Source organism: Plecotus auritus (genome assembly GCF_963455305.1).
Source record: "Plecotus auritus genome assembly, chromosome: 3".
NCBI classification, from domain to species: Eukaryota; Metazoa; Chordata; class Mammalia; order Chiroptera; family Vespertilionidae; genus Plecotus; species Plecotus auritus.
This window is the reverse complement of record NC_137772.1, coordinates 107,561,765-107,586,408: the sequence shown is the minus strand read 5'-3', so window position 1 is coordinate 107,586,408 and position 24,644 is coordinate 107,561,765. Positions and strand designations below refer to the sequence as shown.

At 39.8% G+C, this 24,644-nt stretch overlaps 1 protein-coding gene across 1 annotated transcript in view; it reads left to right on the top strand.

Annotated features, from left to right (window-relative positions):
• Positions 1–24,644, top strand: part of SOHLH2 (spermatogenesis and oogenesis specific basic helix-loop-helix 2) — a gene marked incomplete at its 5' end in the record, with an annotated part of 139,372 nt that overhangs the window by 30,042 nt on the left and 84,686 nt on the right. Inside the window, 4 exons of the mRNA XM_080659394.1 lie at positions 3,556–3,767; positions 22,559–22,620; positions 22,700–22,804; positions 24,323–24,422. Of these exons, the coding sequence (XP_080515520.1) occupies positions 3,556–3,767; positions 22,559–22,620; positions 22,700–22,804; positions 24,323–24,422 (479 nt within the window). The remainder of the gene's footprint in view (positions 1–3,555; positions 3,768–22,558; positions 22,621–22,699; positions 22,805–24,322; positions 24,423–24,644) is intronic.

Below are 24,644 nucleotides of genomic sequence, written 5' to 3'. Positions count from 1 at the left end.
ATAAAATGACACTTACAAAAAAAAAAGATAAAATAGCAGTAGTAATAATACGGATTTAAAATAAAAATGTAATAATTAAAAAGGTAAAATCAAGTGGGAAAAAAGAAAAAAAATTAGTTTCTTGAGTAAAAGATGCAAAAAATGAAAATAAAAAAATAAAAAATAAAAATAAAATGTGGAGTAGTGAAGGTCATTCACTTCCTCTGTTGTTCTGTTTGGCACGCCTGTTTCTCAGTCCAGACAGTATTGCAGTTCCCTGCGTTCCACTGCTCTTCAGTGATGTAAGCCAGTCCTGATTTTAAGCAGGTGGTGTGTCTTAATTTGTATTCCTTTATTTTTTTATTTTATTTTATTTTTATTTATTTATTTTTTAAATATTTTATTGATTTTTTACAGAGAGGAAGAGAGAGGGATAGAGAGTTAGAAACATCGATCAGCTGCCTTCTGCACACCTCCCACCGGGGATGCGCCCGCAACCAAGGCACATGCCCTTGACCGGAATCGAACCCGGGACCTTTCAGTCCGCAGGCCGACGCTCTATCCACTGAGCCAAACTGGTCAGGGCTCCTTTATTTTTGATTACACAAGAGTCCATTTGTGATTCATCCCCTGGGTGGCAGTGCTTCTGGATTGACTTCCGGGTTTATCTATGGCCTCTCTAGGGAGTGTTAGAGCCTTATTTCCCTGTGGTACTCACTACCGGTTTGTGGGAGTGGGCTGCCTCAGAGCTGGCTCTCTGATGGTCACTCCCCGCTCCGATCCCCAGGTTCCAGAAAAACAACTTTCCCCTGCAGTCTCCCAGGGTGTCCCCAACTGGGTGATCCTATGTATTGGGCTTAGTAATCAGAAGCAAGAATTTCAAGAGGAAAAAGCCCAAGTGTGCGCACTCCGTGGCTGCGCGTAAGTCTAGCACACCCCTGAAATTCTTAGGGTGTCCCTGCACGTCAGATCTAAATGGGTTGCTTTTTAGAGAGCCCTTCTGTTAGCAGCTCTGAGGACCCCCTTCCACATTCACAGATCACGCCAGCCCCAACAGCCAAGGATTTTTCTAGGCACAGACTTCCCTGGTCCTCTAGCTCCCGCAAAACGCGCGTTCCTCTCTCGCGCTGGGACCAGAGACCTCACCTTATCCCAGGCGAAATCTGACCTTTCTGTGGTGGAGTGTAGAGCTCCTCTGAACCCGTGTGTTTGTGCCAATTGGGGAGCGTTGTTCTGGGGCTCGCAGCTGTTCTGTGGGTGCCGCAGTTGTCTCCTTCATTTATTTCTGTTCTGATCTTTATTATTTCCTTGCTTTTACTCACTTTGGGCTTTCTTTGTATGTCATTTTCACTTCTTTCAAGGTATCTTTTTATTTCTCCCTTGATTTTTTTGGTTAACCCATTCATTGTTTAGTAACACACAATTTAGCCTCCATGTGTTTGTGTGTTTTTCAGTTTTCTTCTAATTGATTTCTAGTATTATACTATTATGATCAGAGAAGATGCTTGATAGGATTTTAGTCTTCTTAAATTTATTGAGTCTTATTTTGTGGCCTAACATGTGGTCTATCCTAGAAAATGTTTCATGTGCACTTGAAAAAATGTATATTCTGCTACTTTTGGGTGAAATGTTCTAAAAATATCAGTTAAGTCCAACTAGTCTAATGTGTCATTTAAGGCTGCTGTTTCCTCATTGATTTTATTTCTGGTTGATCTATTTACTGATGTCAATGGGGTGTTAAAGTCCCCTACCGTGAATGTATTACTATCAATCTCTACCCTTATGTCCAACAATATTTGCTTTACATATTTATGTGTTTCTATGTTGGGTGCCTAGATGTTTATGATAATTGTATCCTCTTGATTAATTGATATCTTAATCATGAAATGCCCTTGTTTCTTGTTACAGCCATTGTTTAAAGTATTTTGTCTGATATGAGTATCACTATCCTAAAAATGAAAAAAAAAAAAAGGTTAAAAATAATAAGTCTAATTATGGGTTTAGGGAAATGGTTACTCTTATATACTATTGGTATGGACATACATTTTTGTATATTTTGGGAAGAACAATTTGGCAGTGCCTAAGTTGAAAAACAAAAGCAAACACCTTTTGAACTTATAGTTTTCCCTCTAGGATATATGCTTACTTGCACAAAGGTATATTTGCAAAGTGTAAATTACAGCATTATAATAACATCAGAATTCCACATTGGGAGAATGATTCAATAAATTATCATCATAAATGAGGAGACTAGATCAAGATGACAGATGAGCACATGTTCTCTTTTCTCCCCAGATCATGACAGAAAACATCTATTTAAGAGACTAAATCTATAATAACAAGGACAATGGGAATGTTTCAGTGAACCAGAATTTCTGTGTAATTGTTAAACTGTAGTACATGAGAAAATATTATTTTTAAAATATATAATATCTAATTTATGCAAAAAGCTATATATGTGTGTTATATGTTTGACAAAGAAATGGTTTGGTGTATATAAAACAAATTGTTGACAATTGTTGCTTCTAGGGAGGGGATTGAATTAGGATATGAGAGATGAGTGAAAGGAGACTCACTTTTTTTAACAAAAGAGGGGAGAAAATTAGAAGATAGATAGAAGTGAGAAGTGTAGAAGCTTTGCTTACTTTGAACTCATTCGCCTCGTGTCTTGCACCTCACGTGTTTTTTCCAGCAGTCCTTGGGAAACTAGGCTGAAGGGGAAGGGAAACCCCATGCTGGGCTACCTACAACAGCATCCTGCTCTGCATAGTTGTGTCTTTCATGAGCTGCCTTTCTTTTTGTACAGGTATTTCTAATTCCTTCCCCCACCTCTTTTGGCTTCAACTCTGGTCAGTTCCCAAATTTGTTTTCTCATGTGGAGCTGTCTAGGGCCTGACATTTCCAACTGTCTACTGATGGCAAGCATGTCAATTCTTTGACATTTTCACTAGTTTGTGTTCAATAGCTATAGGGAATAGAAGATGAAGATGGAAATTATATTTTTCCTAATTGAATGTGCTTTAAAATATCCCTAAATGGAAATAAAGAAGGTTTTTGATTCCTTATATTGAGATTTGAATAGAATGTATATGCCATTCAAATAAAGGACTTTGAGTGTTTCTTGGAATTTAGGAATTTAAAGCTTACCCTGTTTTACGGAATTTGTGTTACATCAAAGCTGTTTGGGAGTAAAAAAAAAAATAGTCTGGTAGAATAACCAGTTTGGTTCTCTCATTAGTAAAAAGATTTTCCATCAAAAAAGGTGATTGGGAATCTAGGCCATAAGAATCCTATCTGTTGTTAACAGGATAAAAAAGGAACTTGCAAGAAAATAATATTTGTAGGCAAAACTTTTTAAAATAGCATGACCTTCAGATCCATTCACTGTCCTATGAACTGAGAACAAGAGATTAATAGCTCCTGCCTCAAGGTGCTTATAGTTGACCACTGAGTCCAGTTGTATAGTCACTCATTGTGTAATTTGTGAACTTTATTCTGTCCTCTCATATATGACATTTTTTCTCTGTGCTCAGATATTAATTATGTGGTACTTCTGCTTTTTTCCTTCTCTTTCAGGCAAAAATAGACATCTTATTAGTTGGAGATGTCACTGTTCAATACCTGTCTGATATTGTACAGAAATTGTTTTCAAATATAGCAAAAGTCACCATAACCATTAGTGATGTGAGAAAGGCAGCAGCACTTCTGAATGAGTGCACATTCAACATGGTTTTCCTGAAGATGACTTTACCAACTGCCAAGGAGCTGGAAGCTGTCAAATTAATTAGGTAAATTCCCAAAACCTTGATTCTATACATTTAGAATAGTTTTTATTAATACCTGTTTCTAGCCTGGCTGGTATGGCTCAGTTGATTGTGTCATCCCATGCAACAGGAGGTCATGGTTCAATTTCTGGTGAGGGTATATGCCAAGGTTGTGGGCTCGATCAGCAGTAGGGGGAGTGTAGGAGGCAGCCAATCGATGTTTTTCTTCCTCCCTCTCCCTTCTTCACTCTAGAATCAATAAAAACATGTTAAAAAACAACAATGCACATATTTCTATAAAAGTCCATAAAAATGATACTATTTCTAATTTAATTTTTAAGATGAAGGATATTTTTGTGGGCAGAATCTACATATTTTTTAAGAAATATATATTTTTATTGATTTCAGAGAGGAAGGGAGAGGGAGAGAGAGAGAGAGAAACATCAATGGTGAGAGAGAATCATTGACCAGCTGCCTCCTGCATACCTCACACTGGGGATCGAGCCCACAACCTCGGCATGTGTCCTTGACCAGAATTGAACCCGGGACCCTTCAGTCTACAGGTCGATGCTTTATTCATTGAGCCAAACTGGCTAGGGTTATAAATGTTGTTTTTATTTTATTTGACATACTATTATAAAAATGTTCATTTTAACTTAAAAAGTAATAGGTGTGGCCCTGATCAGTTTGGTTCTGTGATTAGAGTGTCAGCCTTTGGACTGAAGGGTTGTGGGTTTGATTCCCAGTCAAGGGCACATACCTCGGTTGAAGGTTTGCTCCCAGGCCCCAGTTGGGGAGTATGTGGGAGGCAACCAGTTGATGTGTCTCTCTCACATCAATGTTTCTCTCTTTCTTGGTTCCTCTCCCCTCCCTTTCACTCTTTCTGAAAAATCAATGGAAGCTGTCAAATTAATTAGGTAAATATCCTTGGTGAGGATTAAAAAAATTTGAAAGTAATAGGTGTCGATGAAAATGTAAGAATTAATTGTTCATAGAAATGTATTTGGTATATAATGCTTACCTTAATTGCATAGAGACTCCTTTTTAATAACTATGTCATTAAAATGGCAAATCTTTTCAGAATTCATAAATTGTTATGGCAGATACTGAAGCAGGTGAACACTCTTGGCTTCATGGTATGTTGGCTATGGACTGAAGATGTTTCTCTTAAAAGATATCCTAATGTGAAAGAGCCCTGAAGCTCTCTGGATCTACTGAGTCCAGATCAATACCACCTGTAATATTCTTATAGCTTCATATAAGTTCTGCTTCTGTTTGAGCCCCTGCACTCTCAAGATTTGGAGTCTAGTGGTGTGAGAGTTAGGTTCTTCCTTGCCTAGGATTTTGAGCTATTTAGAATGATTTAAAACAGGGTTAAGTCAGAACAAATTTGCTCACCTTTTATATGAAAACTTGATAGAAAAGGTATAATTGTAGATAATATTCAAATATATAAGGACTTTTCAGAATTATAAGACAGGCCTTTCTAGGCTAAAGGACTGAGTTCAGAAACAATATTGTGATCTCTAAATCAAAAGGAGGGAGCATATTATGTTAGCAGAAAAGAATGTTGGAATGACAAAAAGCCAAAGACACTGAGTTACTTGTTAAAGAGAAAGAGACTGACAGATAGACAGACATTACTCCTAGAATTTGTTAGAACAGTTGGTCTTCTTCATTCCTTTTGGCTTTCTGCTGGGAATATGAATCTAGACAAAGCAGCAAACTACCTCAAAGTAGATTTTACTTCCAAAACATGTTGTGAACTATCTTCCGTCTGAAGATATGCCTATCTATCTATATATAAAAGCCTAATATGCTAAGTGTCCAACCATTTGACCGTTCAACCATTCACTATGACGCACACTGACCACCAGGAGGCAGACACTCCAACCAGTAGGTTAGCTTGCTGCTGGCGTCTGGCCCATGGGGACTGAGAGAGATGGGCCATATACGCCCTGGAGCCCCTCCCGTGATTCCTCCCCAGCCCTGATAGTGCACCTGTGGGGTTTTCTGGCCTGCACCCTCTCGCAATGCGGGACCCCTCAGAGGATGTCGGAGAGCTGGTTTCGGCCCTATCCCCACAGGCCAGGCCAAGGGACCCCAACCACTGGGCCTCTAGTTTTATTATATATCTTAAAAAAAAACCAAACACCTCCTGTTTGGGGTTCATGATAATATCTCATTTATAGAGTATTAAAAAGTTTTATAACGGCTTTGTTAGGGAGGTAGGGCAAGGTTTCATCATTCCTATTTGACAGCTTAGAAAACTGAGGCTGAGTTGACTTGCCTTGAGACCACATGGGCTTCTTTTCACACAACTCAGACCAGAGCTTTTTCCTTTTTTCTTATTGTTCTTTCTAAAAGTCTGTAATTAATTGTCTTCCGTATTGCAGCCTCTTCATTTATACTTCTGAGATTCAGTATATGCCAAATGTAGTAAAAACTAAATACATACATAGTTTGGGAGGAGCACTGGAACAAATTAGTATGGCTGATCTCTGTCTTCATTCTCAGAGTAAATCTTCGCTATGCCTCTCCGAATGGAGTAGATTTTGTATTTGCTCATTATTGAAACTACATTTTGAACAGGATAAGAATAGAGTTCTGTTTAAGAGCAAGTTTTATGTCTAGGGGGCATTAATTAAAACCAGTAGGTTTGAGAAAAGAACTTTCTGTCTGATACTCATCTCTGTGAATTCTCCCCACTCTTGCTTCTTTGCTCTAAATAACATAGCTTTAAGATTTCTTAGCAGGAAAAAGAAGGTAGATAAAGGCACTATATGTACACATATGGTAGTTCTACTATTTTGCTTTTTGTAAAAGCATTTGTTTAAAAACAAAGGATAATTTGTGGAATTCACTTGAATTTGATTTTCTTGTCTTTTGTTACACTATTCTTAATACCTAGTATACATAGGTCTTCAGTAATAGCAAGTATTCAGTAACTTGCTGTAGGTGTGAGTGAGCAAGTGAGTGAGTAGGGCAGAAAATGAGTTCTAGCTTTTGTGTTCCTCTCTGAAAAAAAAAAAAGTGATTTCTTTATAGAAGCTTTGCCTTTCATGATGGTTTAGAGATAAGAAATGTCTCTAAAATTTCCTTTTTTGTCCTCAGAATGGTTATGAGTTTATGATATATGAATTATTTAAACCCTTGTACAGAATGTTTGTATTTTTGAATGGTATTAATTTTATTTATTTATTTTGATCCTTTAAACATTTTATTTTATTGTTGACAGTATTACAGATGTCTCCCATTTCCCTCCCCCCTGGCATCCCTCCACCCAGCCCCTGCCCACCCACCCAGGTCTTCACCACCCTATTGTTCATGTCCATGGGCTTTGCATATAAGTATATAAGTTATTTAGTTTATCTCTCCTCATCCCCACACCCCACACATGGAGGCATGTCAGTCTGTTCCATTCCTCCATGCTTCAGGTCTTATTTTGTTGGTCAATTCAGTTTGTTCATTAGATTCCACAAATAAGTGAGATCATGTGATATTTGTCTTTTTCAGATTGGCTTATTTCACTTAGCATAATAGTCTCCAGGTCCATACATGCTATCCTGAAGGGTAAAACATCCCTCTTTACTTATTTATTTATTTACAGCTGCATAGTATTCATTGTGTAAATGTCCCACAGCATCATTTTTATCCACTCATCCATTTTGGGTACTTGGGCTGTTTCTAAATCTTAGCTATTGTAAATAGCACTGCTATGAACATAGGGGTGCATATATTCTTTCTTATTGGTGTTTTGGGGGTTTTAGGATATATTCCCAGAAGTGGGTTTGCTGGGTTAAATGGCAATGCCATTTTGAATTTTTTGGGGAAACTCCATACTGTTTTCTATAGTGGCTATACCAATTTGTATTCCCACCAGCACTGAACTAGTGTTCCCTTTTCTCTGCATCCTCACCAGCTCTTGTTGTTTGTTGATATATTGAGCTATTCTGACAGATGTGAGGTGATATCTCATTGAGGTTTTAATGACTAGTGATTTTGAGCATTTTTTTTTCATATGTCTTTTGGCCATTTGTATATGCTCTTTGGAATAGTGTCTATTTAGGTCCTCTGCCCATTTTTAAATTAGATTGTTTGTCTTCCTTTTGTTGAATTGTATGAGTACTTTATATATTTTGGTAATTAACCCCTTATCAGATGTGTAATTGCCAAATATGTTCTCCCATACTCTGGGTTCCTTTTTCATTTTGATGGTAGTTTCTTTTGCTGTGCAGAAGCTTTGTATTTTGCACAAATTCGTGCATGGATGGGGTCCCTGGTGCACAAATTCATGCATGGGTGGGGTCCCTCAGTTTGGCTGATGATTGGGGCCAATTGGGGCCCATAGGGGCCAGCTGGCTGTGGGGAGGGACTGCCAGAGGTTGGTTGGCCATGGGAGGTTGGCTGTGGGAGCACACTGACCACCAGGGGGCAGTCCCTGCATTGAGCATCTTACCCATGGTGGTCAGTGCATCCTCATAGTGACTGGTCGACTGGTCATTCAGTTGACTGGTCGTAACAGTCTCTTAGGCTTTTATATATATAGATAGTCCCATTTGTTTATTTGTTCCTTTGTTTCTTTTGCCCTAGGAGATGTATCAGCAAAAATTTTGCTATGTCTGAGATTTTACTGCATATTTTTTTTTAGAATTTTTATGGTTTCATGGCTTACATTTAAGTCTTTTATCCATTTTGGGTTTATTCTTGTGTATGGTATAAGTTGGTGGTCTAGTTTCATCTTTTTACATGTGTCTGTCCAGTTTTCCCAAAACCATTTGTTGAAGAGATTATATTTACTCCATTGGTTGTGCTTGCCTCCTTTGTCAAATATTAATTGATCATAATGGTGTGGAGAGACCAATTTCTGGGGTCTTTGTTCTGATCCATTGGTATGTGTGCCTGTTTATGCCAGTAACAGGCAGTTTTGAGTATAGTGGGTTTGTAGTATAGTTTGATATCTGGTTTTGTGATCTCTCCTACTTTGTTCTTCTTTCAAAGGATTGCTGCAGCTCTTTGGGGTCCCTTATGATTCCGTATAAATTTTTGGAGAATTTGTTCTAGTTCTGTGCAGAAAGCCATTGGTATTTTAATAGGGATTGCATTGAATCTATAGACTGCTTTGGGTAGTATAGACATTTTCCTTTCTCATGCTGTTATAATTTGCACTCAGTTTCTTAAGTATCATTATAGCCATTGATTTGAACTCCATTTCTGATAGGTTGCTTGCCTCCATTTCATTTAGTTCTTTTTCTGGAGACTCCTCCTTTTCTTTAATTTGTGGGTTGTTTCTTTGTCTCCCCATTTATCTGTCTCTTTGTATTTGATTCTATATATTATAGAGAAATGTTATATCTCCCAGTCTTTGTGGGATGGCTTTATGTAGAAAGTGTTTTGAGGGGTTTAGTGGTGCTGTCTCTTTGGTCACCTGAGCTGGATGCTCTAGGATTGCCTCTTGTGTCCATTATTTGAGATCTCCTGTTATAATTGGGACTTGATTATTGATGTCCCATTCATGGAGGGACTATCCCCTCTGACTTGTTGACAATGAGGCTCAGCTCCAGTCTTGTCATGCCAGCTCTTATACAGGTTTGACATAACAGAACAAGACACAATAGGACTGAACCAAAACACCACCAAAATAAAGTTATGCAAAAGAACAACAGGAAAGAAGGAAAGAAAGGAAAAAGGAAAAAGAAGAGAAAGAAAGAAGGAAAAAGAAGAGAAAGAAAGCAAAGGAAAGGTAAAAAATATACTAAGAGACACGACACCAAACACTTAGAGGGGATATAAAACAGAGGGAGAAAGAAAAAGAAAATATGGCAATAAGAGAGCAAAGAGAAAGCTAAAAGAAATAGTATAGGGATGAAAAAGAAAAGAAAACAGAAAATAATGAAATAATAATGAATTTAGGGCAAAGTCAGCCAGCCTAACAAATAAACAAAATAAAAATAATAATAAATTTAAAATGTGGTAACAATGGATATATTAAGATACTAGAGGCCTGGTACATGAAATTCGTGCATGGAGGGGTGTCCCTCAGCCCAGCCTGCACCCTCTCCAATCTGGGACACCTCGGGGATGACTGACTGTGGGATCAGGCCTAAACAGCAATTGGACATCCCTCTCACAATCCGGGACTGCTGGCTCTCAACTACTTGCCTGCCTGCCTGCCTGATTGCCCCTAACTGCTTCTGCCTGCCAGCCTGATTGCCCCCTAAATGCTCCCTTGGATGCCTGATTGATGCCTAACTGCTCCCCTGCTGGCCCAATTGCTCCCAACTACCCTCTCCTGCTGGCCTGATCACTCCCAACTGCCCTCCCCTGCCGACCTGATCGCCCACAACTGCCCTCCCCTGCTGGCCATCTTGTGGTGGCCATCTTGTGACAACGTCGTGGTGGCCATCTTATGACGATGTTGTGTGAGGGTGTCACGTGATGCCACCTAGGCTTTTATTATATAAGACTAGAGGCCCGGTGCACAAAATTTGTGCACGGGGGAGGGGGTGTCCCTCAGCCCAGCCTGCACCCTCTCCAATCTGGGACCCCGCGAGGGATGTCTGACTGCCCGTATAAGCCTGATCCCAGTGGGATCGGGCCTAAAGGGGCAGTCGGACATCCCTCTCACAATCCAGGACTGCTGGCTCCCAACTGCTCGCCTGCCTGCCTTCCTGATTGCCCCTAACCACGTCTGCCTGCCTTCCTGATTGCCCCTAACCACTTTTGCCTGCCAGCCTGATCACCCCCTAACCACTCCCCTGCCAGCCTGATTGATGCCTAACCGCTCCCCTGCCAGCCTGTTTGCCCCTAACTGCCCTCCCCTGCAGGCCTGGTCACCCCTAACTGCCCTCCCCTGCAGGCCTGGTCACCCCCAACTGCTCTCCCCTGCAGGCCTGGGTCCCTCCCTCCCAACTGCCTTTCCCTGCAGGCCTGATCGCCCCCAACTTCCCTCCTCTGCCGGCTTGGTCCCTCCCAACTGCCCTCCCCTGCTGGCCTGATCACCCACAACTGCCCTCCCTTGCTGCCCATCTTGTGGTGGCCATCTTGTGTCCACATGGGGGCAGGATCTTTGACCACATGGGGGCAGCCATCTTGTGTGTTGGAGTGATGGTCAATCTGCATATTACTCTTTTATTAGATAGAGGCCTGGTGCACGGGTGGGGGCCAGCTGGTTTGCCCTGAAGGGTGTCCCAGATCAGGGTGGGGGTTCCCTTGGGGCGTGAGGCAGCCTGGGCGAGGGGCCTGTGGTGGTTTGCAGGCCGGCCACTCTCCCTGGCGACCCAAGCAGAGGCCCTGGTATCTGGGGTTTATTTATCTTTTACAATTGAAACTTTGTAGCCTGGAGTGGAGCCAAGCCTTCTGCTCACTCCGTGGTGGCAGCCATTTCTATTGTGATTCATGTATCTTCTATAATTGAAACTTTGTAGCCTTAAGCGGAGGCCTGGGCTGGCCAGGGTGTGCAGAAAGCTTGGCTTCCTCCATCGCTGGGGGCAACCCTAGCCTCCTGCTCTTTCCAGCTCCGTGGCTGCCGCCATTTCTGTTTGGGTTTATGTATCTTCTATCATTAAAACTTTGTAGCCTTGAGTGGAGGCCTAGGCCAGCAAGGGCAGGTGGAAAGCTTGGCTTCCTCCATTGCTGGGGAAACCCAAGCCTCCCTCCTGCTCTCTGTGGCCGTAGCCATCTTGGTTGGGTTTATTTGCATATTCCCTCCTGATTGGTTGGTGGGTGTGGCTGGTGGGCGTGGCTTCTGGGTGTAGTGGAGTGATGGTTAATTTGCATATTACTCTTTTATTATATAGGATAGGTAGGAAAAGTTAAACAGAAAAAGAAAAGAGAGAAGAGAAAAAATAAAATGAGAAAAAATCTACACTAATAAAAGAGAAAGATGCAAATTGACTGTACCTTTGTGACTCCCACCAGCCAATCAGGAGTATGCAAATTAACCCAACAAAGATGGTGAGTTAATTTGCATACACAGGGGCCGTACGGCCAGGGGGGGTGGGACGCTTGTGTCATCGCCATGGCGATGACGCAGGCATTCTGCACTGCCCCAGCCCCTCTGGGCCTCTGGGCAGCATGGGAAGACAGAAAGGTAGCTCTGGGCCAGAGCAAGGGCGGAAAGGTGGCAGCCAGGGGAAGGAAGTCCCATTCTTGCACGAATCTTCATGCATCGGGCCTCTAGTAATAACAATAAAAAGACAAGAAATGAATAGAATCAATATAAAGAGAAAAATTAGAGATATGTAAGAAAAAAAGAGGGAAAACAAACAGCGAACAGAAAACAAAAACAAAAACAAAACCCACTCCCTCACACACACTCAAAAACCTTTAGGTTCACTATTTTTGGAGCTCACTGTGTTTTGCTTTAATGTTATTGAATCTGGTCTGTTGGTGTGTCTATCCGGGGCCTCCCTGGAGCTTCTTTGGCCCTGGGCAACCTGATTGAGGCCGGATAGTTTGTAGCCCCTAATAGTCCATGGGTGGGGCCTCCTTAGCCTAGAACCTGGATCTGCTTGAGTCTCACACCTTGAGTTTCCCAGTTATGAGCTGCTCTCCCTTCTACCAAGCAGCTGGGCTCTGTTGGTGTATCCTGGTCTTGGCCAGGATGGTTTGTTCAGACTAGTGTTGGGAGTGGTGCTTGTAGGAGAGGGGGCTGGGCACTTTCTCTCCTAATGTCTCAGCCTGGCTTTCTGGCTCTGCTTTGCTGCCACCTGCAGGGCAACAGATTTCCAGCCCTGGGCTGTTCCCCCTTATCTCATATCACTGCAAGTCCGGTTAGAAGTAGCTGTTTTGCCAGTGGGAAAGAGGGCATTTCCCCTGCGTTCAGGTGGGCAGGGCTGATCCTCCTTCCTGGTTCTACTGTCCAGTCCCCTTTTTAACCACCAGCAAGAGTTCCTACAGATCTGCAGCCTCTTCAGTCTTCTCAGGTCCTCAGTTCTAATAGGTGTGAGTAAGTTCACAGAAGGGGCGAGAGTCCTGCAGATCAGTGATGGCCGCCAGGTTTCCTGTGGCAGTGTCTGCGTCTGGCACGCGGGGTCTAGGGCAGTGTCCTCCACTGGCGCATGTTGTTGGGGGTGGTGTGTGTGGTTCCTGCAGCTGCAGCAAGTCTGGGTGGTGGCTAGGCAGGGTGCCTAGGCACTGCCGCTCCCCACAGCCTCTTCCTGAGGTGGACCTTATCGTTTGTATTTTTTGATCCTCAGTATGAGTTGTGCAGGAGGCAGCCAATCAATGATTCTCTTAGGGTAATGAGTTTTTCTTAAGGTAATAAGTCCTATAAACATAGCGACCCATTTATAAGGCATTTAAACTTTCCTCTTTCCTAAAGCACTAACATTTAATGATAAACCAAAATTGAAGAGTCTTAGTTTAGCTTAGATCTTTGTTGTTATCTTATAATATCTCTGGATAGGTCCAGAAAAATATACAACTATTTACCTTACTCTTCTCTCTTTGGCACTTTATGTACCTCACAGTGAATGAGAAACTTCCTAAAGCGTAGAAGTGTCCAAACTTATTTTAAGTATTAGAGCACATAATCATTTTGGAATAAAACATAAGCAGCCTTCTTCAATTTGTTTTTATAGAAAAACTATGTTTTCAGTTTGGAGCTAATCATTGATCAATTTTAATCATTCATAAAATTATCAGTAGTTTACAGACTGACATTTTTAAGAGTTATGGTACATCTCATTTATAGGTTAACATTCCTAATAATACTCCTTAATTACATTTCATTTTATGAATACATTTTTTTTGAGCTAGATGAACTCAGTGGTAAAATATTTTAACATAGTTTTAGGATTCATATGGTTAGCTCCAGAATTCTGGAGATATTTGACCCTTCAAAGTTGAGCCACATTCAAGGAGCAGATACTTGACAAGTCAGATATATTCAGACACTTTATCCTCCAAAGGCAGGTACATAAAACTAAAATGTGTTTAAAACTAATTAATATTGATTGGATCCTGTCAGAAATTATGATTCTCCATTTCATGAAATGTCTCTACTGTTTTTAAAATTCTGTGATTCTCATGAGTTCAGAGCAGTTTAGCAGTAGGAAAGGAATGCAGAATGTGGTTCTCTTTGCTCAGTCTACAAATCAGGTTTGACTCTGATTTTACTTTTTCCTATTTAGTTTCAATTGTTTGATTGATTAACTTACTATTTAACTAAGAAAATTCTGTCTTCTGGGCCACAGGAATCTAATAAGTTGTTGTGTTATGTCCCTGATTCCAAAACATCCTGTACTTGACAATGCAACTCAGTAACTTTTATTACGCAGTTTGCATGACTGGTTCCTCTAGATATTGGACAATACACACAATAACAACAAAATGTGTAAGTAGTTTTAGTAAAAACATTATTCCATAAATTGATGGTGGTATAAATCAGAACTGAGAAAATTCTAGATCTTTACCATTTCTAGTATCATGTCATGTGGTGAAGCTGACTTAGAAAGTTCATAGGAGGAACTCTTCTGACAAACAGCATAGTGGGAGCAGGGCACACCATCCTTCACTGTTGACCAGAATAAACTAAGGACTTGACTACATTTTATTGCAGGTGCCCTATTAGTAGCAAATGAACTCAGTGTTTTTAAATTTTTAGTAAAACCCTCAATTTTCTTACTGAAAATGCTTGTCTTAATTAATTAGTTAATTAATTAACAAAAACCATTATTTGTTATGTATCAAATAGGACACACCAGGTTAGTCTGGCTGCATTGGGACATGCAGAGCATAATAGGTAACTGTATTCAAGAAGGTCACAACCTAAAAGTGATACTGTCTTTTGTCTCTTGAAATTCTTGCAGCTCGAAAGCAAGTAAAATTAGCAACTTTTTCCAGCTCCATAAGGATTTATAAGAACCCTTTGATCCTCTTATTAGATGATAGATTTCAGAGGTTCTTTAGTCAGCCAAGTATACAACTTAGCTCATAAGGCTTTGAATGATCTTTTTTTTCCCCCTAGGTACCAGGGAACAAACCTGGAGATGAAGGCAAGACTGGGGATAGCACTGCTGCAATTTGAGCTGCCTCCAGTTCCAGAAAGTACTAGAGACAGTCATAGAAATGGACACTAAAATATCAGTATCTAATTTTGTATGTGGAGGATAGTATGAGGAACCATCACAACATTTAAACAGTATATTCTGTGAAACATCAGGAAACATCTATACAAATAAAAGGGTAATATGCTAATCAGTCAGGATAAACTGGACGTCTTCTGGATGTCCTTCCAGACAAAGCCACGGTGGTGGGGGCCGAGGCAGAGGCAGTTAAGTGTGATCAGGCAGGCAGGCAGAGTGGTTAGGGGCAATCAGGCAGGCAGGCAGAGGCAGTTAGGGGCAATCAGGCAGGTAGGCAGAAGGGTTAGGGGCGATCACGCAGGCAGAGGGGTTAGGGGCGATCACGCAGGAAGGCAGGTGAGCGGTAGGAGCCAGTGGTCCAGGATTGTGCAAGGAATGTCCGACTGCTGGATTGCGAAAGGGTACAGGCCGGGCTGAGGGACTCCCCTTCCCTGCATGATTTCGTGCACCAGGCCTCTAGTGAATTATAAAATTTTAAAACCCAAGAGACTTCATTTGAGAAGGTACTCATCAGTTCTCAGAACCTGTAATTTGGTTTTGGAATATGAAAGAAGTGGTATTAGTTGGGATATTTCTTTTAAAGAATATTCACTCATTTTTTTTTTAAAAATATTTTTGGTGATCCTGGAAACTAGAAACCCAATTGATTTGTAGAGAATGTGAATGAGCAGCTAAGACTGAAGTTCTATACAGTGTTACAGTTAAGGTTTTACTGGGAGGAAAAGTGTTTGGGTTGGTAATTGATTCTTTACTAATGACAAAAACCTAGGGATTCCAATTCTGTCTGAGATAAAGGTTGAAATTTCAAAGTCATCAGGGCATATAAATCTATCCAAATTAAACCTATTTTTGTATCAGTAAGATCAATTACTTAAATTTAAAAATATAGATGCAAGATTATTTCTAAAAGCAAAACAATCTTTTTTTTTTAAATAAATTCTCTCATTCTGGGGTATTTTAACTTAGGATCATTTACTTTTTTGTGAATCTGAAAAACATTTTTTTTTATTTTATTTCAAAACTTGGACTAAATTACACAATGTTTCTTTCAGTGGTCTTATCTGTTGAGTCCATTGTTCCCTTCTACCACGCTTTCCTCTTCCTGTTTTCAATGCCTTCATTATACCACACAGGTTTTCATCACCTAAAAAAATGTTTGAGCCCAGCTGGCATGGGCTCAGTGTTTATAGGTTGGGCATCGACCTATAAACTAGGAGGTCACGGTTCAATTTCCGTTCAGGGCACATACCTGGGTTGTGGGCTTGATCCTCAGTATGGGTTGTGCAGGAGGCAGCCAATCAATGATTCTCTCTCATCATTGATGTTTCTCTCTCTCTCCCCCTCTCCCTTCCTCTCTGAAATCAATAAAAATATTTTTTAAAAAAGACTGTTTCTGAAAGGGCTTTATGGAATTGGGAGTATAGACACTGCATCTGTCATGAGGGGGAGGTGCTATTCAAATTTCAGGCAAAGTGGTGTGTGTGTGTGTTTCCCTGTCCTAGAGTTAGTCTTCTGAGAATGTCCCAAAATATTTCCCTGCCTTCGGCTGGGCGGAGATCCTCTGGATACTGGGAGTTTCTATAAGCTCTCCTATGAGGGGAAAGCACCAGTTAGGTTCCCAAGATAGTAGAGTGGATGGCCTCACCTCCAATCCAGTCACTGATGCTCCCTGATTCTATTTAAACTTGTAGGCTTGGTCTGTGCTGCTGTCTCCTCTGCAAAGATTGAGATGCAGGGAGTGTCAGGCAGGGATCTTGAGAGTGGGGTGGGCTGTATCACTTAGGGAGGGTTTTTTTCCTTTTCCTGAGCTGTGGCTTCTGGGAGGGGCCAGCCCTTCTCAGAAAAAATGGCTGTTTTGGTTTGTGGGGGTAAGACCAAATGCAGTCTCCTGGCTGCCTTTTTTCCATGTCTCCCCTCAATGCTTCCCACCCCAGCCTCTCCTTAGGCACCTTGAGTCCTCACCACCCTCCTTCCACTGAATCTGCAGGTGAGTAGCTGCAAAGGAAAATCCTGTATTCTAGGTTAAAAAAATAATAAACTGAGGCTTTTTCTCCTGCTGGCTCTGTCCTACTGGCTCTGGTGTCCTTGGCAGCCAGCAGCCCTGCAGCCTTTCATGGCTGGATGTTATGTGGGCTACTGTTCTTGACTCTGTTGCCTAGTCTGGTTTTCTGACCTCAATATTCTCAGAGAAATAACCCTTCTGTAGCTGAGCGATCTCTTTTCACTCTTGGCCTGCCACCTGTGGAAACTGTGTCAACTCCTCTAGTGACCTTGACCTTCCTACCAGTCTCCAGGTTTTTTTTTTTTTTTTTTTTTAAAATATATTTTATTGATATTTTACAGAGAGGAAGGGAGAGGGATAGAGAGCTAGAAACATCGATGAAAGAGAAACATCGATCAGCTGCCTCCTGCACACCTCCCACCGGGGATGTGCCCGCAACCAAGGTACATGCCCTTGACCGGAATCGAACCCGGGACCCTTCAGTCCGCAAGCCGACGCTCTATCCACTGAGCCAAACCGGTTTCGGCAAGTCTCCAGGTTTTTTATGTTCTTCCTTGATATACGTCTCCTCCTCAGCTGGACCTCCATTGGTAATTCCAGGTGAATATTCTCTAATTTAGTTTTATTTCCAGTCTGGCCCGGGGAGGAGGTACAAAAAAGATCTGCCTCTTCAGCCACCATCTTCTCTCTCCAAGAATCATTCTTATGACTCCATTCCCATCATGACACCATGTCCTACCACACCAAATACTAATGTGCCTTTCTTTTTTAATCCTCACCTGTCGATATTTTTCCACTGATTTTTAAAGAGAGTGGAAGGGAGGGGGAGAGATACACAGAGAGAAACATCGGTGTGGGAGATTGCCTCCTGCACACCCTGAACAGGGCTGGGGATCGAGCCTGCAACTTAGGTGCATGCCCTTAACCAGCATCAAACCCAGGACCCTTCAGTCTGCAGGCCAGTGCTCCATACACTGAGCCAAACTGGCTAGAGCTAATGTGCCTTTCCTACTGCCACAATCTACTATTCCAGTGGTCGGCAAACTCATTAGTCAACAGAGCCAAATATCAACAGTACAACGACTGAAATTTCTTTTGAGAGCCAAATTTTTTAAACTTAAACTTCTTCTAATGCCACTTCTTCAAAATAGACTTGCCCAGGCCGTGGTATTTTGTGGAAGAGCCACACTCAAGGGGCCAAACAGCCACATGTGGCTTGTGAGCCGCAGTTTGCCGACCACAGTACTAGTCAAATCCTAGCCTCTCTCCCTCATATGCCCATTTTGATGGTAGTATTTCTGCCCAACCTTCTCATTTCCTCAGAAACCACATGTTTTTTCCATTCTTCTCTTTCAGTCCAAATTCAGAATTTATAGGATAGAATGAAGTTTGAAAAGACCTCAACTGGGTGAACTTTAGCAACATCATATTTATTTGAAGTAACTAACTTAGTAAATGTTATGAATTATTTATTTTTTTAAAGAAAGTTCTTGGGTGTGTCTACTTTGGTCTAACATCAACCATTGCTTGGATAATGGCACTGTGGTCTCTAATATCCACTCTGTGCCACCCTCTGTCAATCCATCTCATAATAAACAGTGGTATTTCTAACGTGTAAATATAATCATGTTACTCCTGAGCTTAAAAGTTTCCTATTGTCCATTTTAATTAAATACCAAATCTCTACTTTTGCCTACAAGGCCTATGATAATTAGACTCCAGCCCTACCTATCTCTCTGGTCTCATCTCTGTGGTCTTATCTCTGTGTCTCTCCATCAGATGCTCTGTGCTAGAGCCATCTTGACTTTTTTTACTTTCCCAAATTCACCTGTTCTGTGCATGTCAGGGCTGTGCACCTGCTGTTCCCTTTGCCCAGAATGTACTTTATTGGTCATCTGTTTCCTACCCTCTTCCAGCCCCTCTCTTTCAGGTGGCTAATGCCTAGCCAGCCACTGAGGCATTTCTGCCAGGAAACCTCCCTGAGGCTGCAGAGCAGGTTGGTGTCCAAATATGCGCTCCAATTATCTGTGGCTTTCCTTCATAGCACTGGGCACATATTTGGTCACTTACATAATTATCTACAGTATTTGTTCAATGTCTGTCTTCTTCAAAAAACCGTTAACTACCTGAGAGAAGGGACCTTGTCTGTTTATGTCTGTTCAAAATATCAAAATATCTCCTAGAGTCTAACACAGAGTCTAGCACAGAGTAGGTTCTCAATACTGTATATATGACCCAGATGTATAAATTACTTATAATGTAACTAGCAATATAGAATGATGTATATTTACCTTTAAATGCATGTGGAAGATAATCTAACAATATTATGCAGTTGGGGTTTTTCAGGTCTTATTTGAAAGAATCCTAATAAAAGGCTAATATGCTAGGTGTCCGGTCATCTAGTCGGCCGTTCAACCAATCAAAGCGCAATATGCTAATGATATGCTAAGGCCACTCAACTGCTTGCTATGATGTGCACTGACCACCAGGGGGCAGACACTCTCACTGGTAGGTTAGCTTGCTGCTGGGGTCCAGCCAATCGGGACTGGGTGAGAGGGCTGGACATGTCCTGGAGCCTTCCCATAGCCCTTCCCTAGTTGGCCAACCTCCCGCGTCCCTCTCTGGCCCTGATCGTGCACTGGTGGGGTCCCTTGGCCTGGCCTGCACCCTCTCACAATCCAGGCTGAGGGATCTCCCCACCCCCGAGTGCATAAATTTTGTGCAAAGGGCCTCTAGTAAATAATAACCATCTTTATTACATCCCCATAAACGATGTTTTACATATTTAAGCACAGTTTGTTTTTCTGAGGCAGTTTTAGCTGTTCTCTTTAAAGTCGGGTTCACAATAATATTATAATTTGAAAATTATTTCTCTTAGCTAATGTCAGAGCTCAGTATCTATCAAATTATCAGAAATTCCAATTTATTGACCACCAAAGTGTAGTTAATAATAATGCCACAATTTTTTTTGTGGCTTAGCTTTTTTAAAAAAAAATTCTTTATTGTTTAAAGCATTACATATAGTATTACATGTCTCCATTTACCCCCATTGACCTCTCCCTGGCCACTCCCACCCCCTGGAATATGCCCTCAGCCCCCTAGTATATGTGTCCATTGGTTATGCTTATATGCATGCATACAAGTCCTTTGGTTGATCTCTTATCCCCACCCCACCCCCTGCCTTCCCTCTGAAGTTTGACGGTCTGTTTGATGCTTCTCTGTCTCTGGATCTATTTTTGTTCATCAGTTTATGATGTTCATTATATTTCACAAATGAGTGAGATCATGTGATATTTATCTTTCTCTGACTGGCTTATTTCACTTAGCATAATGCTCTCCATGTCCATCCATGCTGTTGCGAATGGTAAGAGTTCTTTCTTTTTTAGAGCAGCATAGTATTCCATTGTGTAGATGTACTGAAGTTTTCTAATCCATTCATCTGCTGATGGGCACTTAGGTTGTTTCCAAATCTTAGCTATTGTAAATTGTGCTGCTATGAACATAGGGGTGCATATGTCCTTTCTGATTGGTGTTTCTGATTTCTTGGGATATATTCCTAGAAGTGAGATTACTGGGTCAAATGGGAGTTTCATTTTTAATTTTTTGAGGAAACTCCATACCAGTGGCTGTACAAGTCTGCATTCCCACCAGCAGTGCATGAGGGTTCCTTTTTCTCCACATCCTCTCCAGCACTTGACATTTGTTGATTTGTTGATGATAGCCATTCTGACAGGTGTGAGATGGTACCTCATTGTCATTTTGATTTGCATATCTTGGATGATTAGTGACTTTGAGCGTGTTTTCATGTCTCTTGGCCTTCTGTATGTCCACTTTCAAAGAGTGTCTATTTAAATTTTTTGCCCATTTTAAAAAATATATATTTTATTGATTTTTTACAGAGAGGAAGGGAGAAGGATAGAGAGTTAGAAACATTGATGAGAGAGAAATATCGATCAGCTGCATCCTGCACACTCCCCACTGGGATGTGCCCGCAACCAAGGTACATGCCCTTGACTGGAATCGAACCTGGGACCCTTGAGTCCGCAGGCCGACGTTCTACCTACTGAGCCAAACCGGTTAGGGCATTTGCCCATTTTTTTGATTGGATTGTTTATCTTCTTTTTGTTAAGATGTGTGAGTTCCTTATAAATTGTGGAGATTAGGCCTTATCAGCTATCACATTGGCAAATACGTTCTCTCAGCAGAATAATGCCACAATTTGTCTTATTTTGGAAACTTTCAATCATATAAAAGTGGAAAGAATAATATAATGAACTTCCATGTTCTCATAATGTAGCTTTAATAGAAACAGCCAATCTTGTTTCATCTCTTCCCTTTCCCACCCTTCCACTCCTGCTGACTAGTGAATTATTTTAAAGCAAATTTAAGATATCATTTCCTTTTATCCATAAATAGTTTAATAAGTACCTATCTAAGATAAGAAGTCTTTAAAAATATTCACAATACCAATATCACACCTAAAAATTAATAACAATTTCTTAATATTGTCAAATATATAAACAATGTTGAAATTTCTCTTATTTATCTTATGATTTATTTTTTTAAACTGTAAGTTTATACAGATCAGGATTCACTTTTTCCTTCCCTCTGTTATTTTTGATCTTGCTCTTTATTTATATGTTTTTAAAAGGGTCATTTTAAAAAATAGAATTTCCCACAATTGGGATTTTGCTCACTTCATCCTTATTCTTTAAAATATTCCTCCTTACTTAAATTTCTTGTAAACTGGTGGTTAGACCAAGAATCTGGATAATATTTAGTCTCATTTTTTAAAAGCAAGAATAAAAGTGGCCCATCTTACATTCTACACTTACCTGAGCAATATTCTCAAAACTGTCAAGATCATAAAAAAAAAAAAAAAAAAAAAATCACAAAAGTGTCCCAATCTGGAGGAAACTAAGAAGACATGATAACTAAATATATGGGATCCTGGGCTAGGAAGAAAGGATTATAAGTAAAAACTAAGGAAATTTGAATAAAATATGAACTTAAATTAATAATAATGTATCAATATTGGCTCATTAATTGTGAGAAATATGAACACTAACATAAAATGTTAGGAATACAGAAAATTGGGTTTGGGATCTGTGGGAAATCTATTATTTTCATATTTTTTCTGTAAGTATAAAATTATTCTAAAAATAAAGGTTTATTTCTTTAAAGTCATCCACTTTTCCCTTCCCCAGTTGTAAAGAATCAAGCATTAGTGGTTGCCATGGATGTGAATTATAAAAAGACTATTCTTATTAACAGAATGAATTCCTGCTCAGAGAAGCCATGGGTTTGACGGGGACTCAGAATTTGGATTTCCTTGCCCATTAAACTAGAGACCCTTAAGCATCTCTCATAAATAAATCATCAAATGGAGTAAATATCAGTTTTAGCAAAGTATCTCTTTCCCTTGTATTTCTCAAGTAACCTGCAATTGTACTATATAGACCCTAGCCAGCAGCACACTTCAGACTTCTCTGTATGTAATTATATGAAATAAAAATACATTCCCTTTCCTTATAAGTTGTTCAAGTGGTCTACCTTTCCCTCATTGATTTGAGATGCTACTTTTACTAAATTTCAATATTAATACCACCATTTTAAATTTTAAAGCAATAAAGAAAATCATTCTAGTTCAATTCCTAAGAGGCTAAATTATTGAATCCAATGTTTTGATGCTTTTGCTTCACTTTGATATTTTTTTCCCTCAGATTTGGCAGGAAGAAAAATATACATTTACTATTTGTTTTTATAATCCCTGAAAATTTTAAAGGTATGTGCCTACTAGGTATATTATTTGTTTTTTCTCCAAATAGAAATCATAGATCAGTATTTAATACAAATATTCTTAGGTTGTCTTTCAGGGCACGGAGCTGATATTACTTTAATTGAACCACTGACTATGGAGAAACTTAGCATTGTGGTAAAATACTGGAAAACATATTTCTCAAATACTGGTGAGTGAAAAACAAATTTGTAAAGGTTTGAAAATTTCTAATTAAAATACCACAAAATTATATTCATATTTTTTAAAGTTGGTTTATCACTTGTGCCTTTTATTTGCTAAGAATTGACTATATGCTATGTATTGTAAAGAACATGTAATCCTTGGCAATCATAGTCTGAAGAAAACAAGTAAATAAATAAATGGAAACGTGTTCTCTACCTATGGAGAAAAGACTTGCTTCTTCCTGGGATTAACACGTGTTATACAGGACCAATATAGCATTATGGTAGGCACAGGCATTATTTATTGATAGTGAGATTGTTATTTTGGTTTTGGTAATCTAGCTACTACATCATTTTTTAGTCACTAAAATTAAATTAATCATGCTGTGTCCTTATATGATTGCCTAAAAGCCAGGGCCACTACCTTGAATCATATCATACTTTGTGCTTTGCAAAAACTCTTGCCTATAAATTATTTTACTTCTGTAAGTTAATAGAGTGGTTATTATTTCTGTTTTAGAAATAGATAGTATCAGTGCTTCAATTTGATCTAACATTTCTAAACCCTTCACTTCTATTGTATTATATAGTATATCACCAACATCTAAACACTTCAGAAATTAAATTAGCTTTAATTTGGCTTGTAAAAGGATATCCTCTAATTTCTGAAATAAATTCTACTGGAATTATTGCTGGTCAATGACTATTTATGGTTTTTCTAGGCCTGGGATACTAGCTGGGAAATCTTTTAAAATTAAGGTAATATTTTTCTTAAAATGAGTCTGACAGTCTCAGATTATCCTGTATGAGCTCATACTTCAGATGATAAAAGATTCAATACACCCTTCTTTTTTAATGCTCTTTAATATTCAGGGGAGATTAGTGAGTCTGTTTTGTAACATTCCAGTGGCTCCCAGCCCCTACAATTTCAGAGTTCTTCCTGGAATGGCTTATCGTAGTGACCGAAGATCTTTCTGCAGCCTCTTCTTATATGATTCTCAGTAGAAATAGAGCAGCTGCTCATCACCACCTGTCTAGCACCCTTTCTATTCGTCTTAACTACATCTGCTTCCAGTTTTCTCATCTTTGCTCTGAGAATGAGCAGTTGCAAAAACAAAGCAAAGCAAAGCAAAACATAAAAAACATACACAATAAAAACATCAGATGCCATATTTTGACAATGTAGCTGCTTACTGAAGACTCATACATATTTTCTATCTCTGTCAATTATCTATAAATAAGAACTTAATAAGTAAACTCAGTTGAATGTGTTTCAAACAAATGTATTTCTAAATTTTTAGAATCTGGTTGTAAGAGGGTGTTCTGGAATAAATTGTATGTAGTGCTTTAATTTTGCTTTCTAACCTGGGTGGACTCATGATCCATCGTTTAAATTGATAAATTGCTTTCTGTTTTTAAAAATACTGCTTTGTAAAATCTATTGAGTAAAAAGTGACAACTGCTGTCGATTGGGATGTGTATGTGTGATTTTAGAATTAAAGTGGTCCCCCTTTTAAAACTTCCAGTTAAGAATGAAAGTTCTATGAAGCCTGAACAATCTGGATTTCCCCTGCAGAAGTCCTGTAGTGAACGGCTGGGATGTTTTTCTACTGATCTATTTGCTTGGTTAGTTTTTTTTTTTTTTTTTTACTTTTTCAAAGTAGCAGTTTTTGCTGTATACATTTTATTTAAAATTTATTGAGAACTTACTGTGCTAGGGGTGATGCAATAGATAGAAGAGGCAAGTTTGTGGAATAGGGAAGCAATTTTTTCTATATTTCAGAATCCTGAGCTGTGACTATAGGTACACATTACAGAGTATTCAGCTAAATATAAGGAACTATTTCA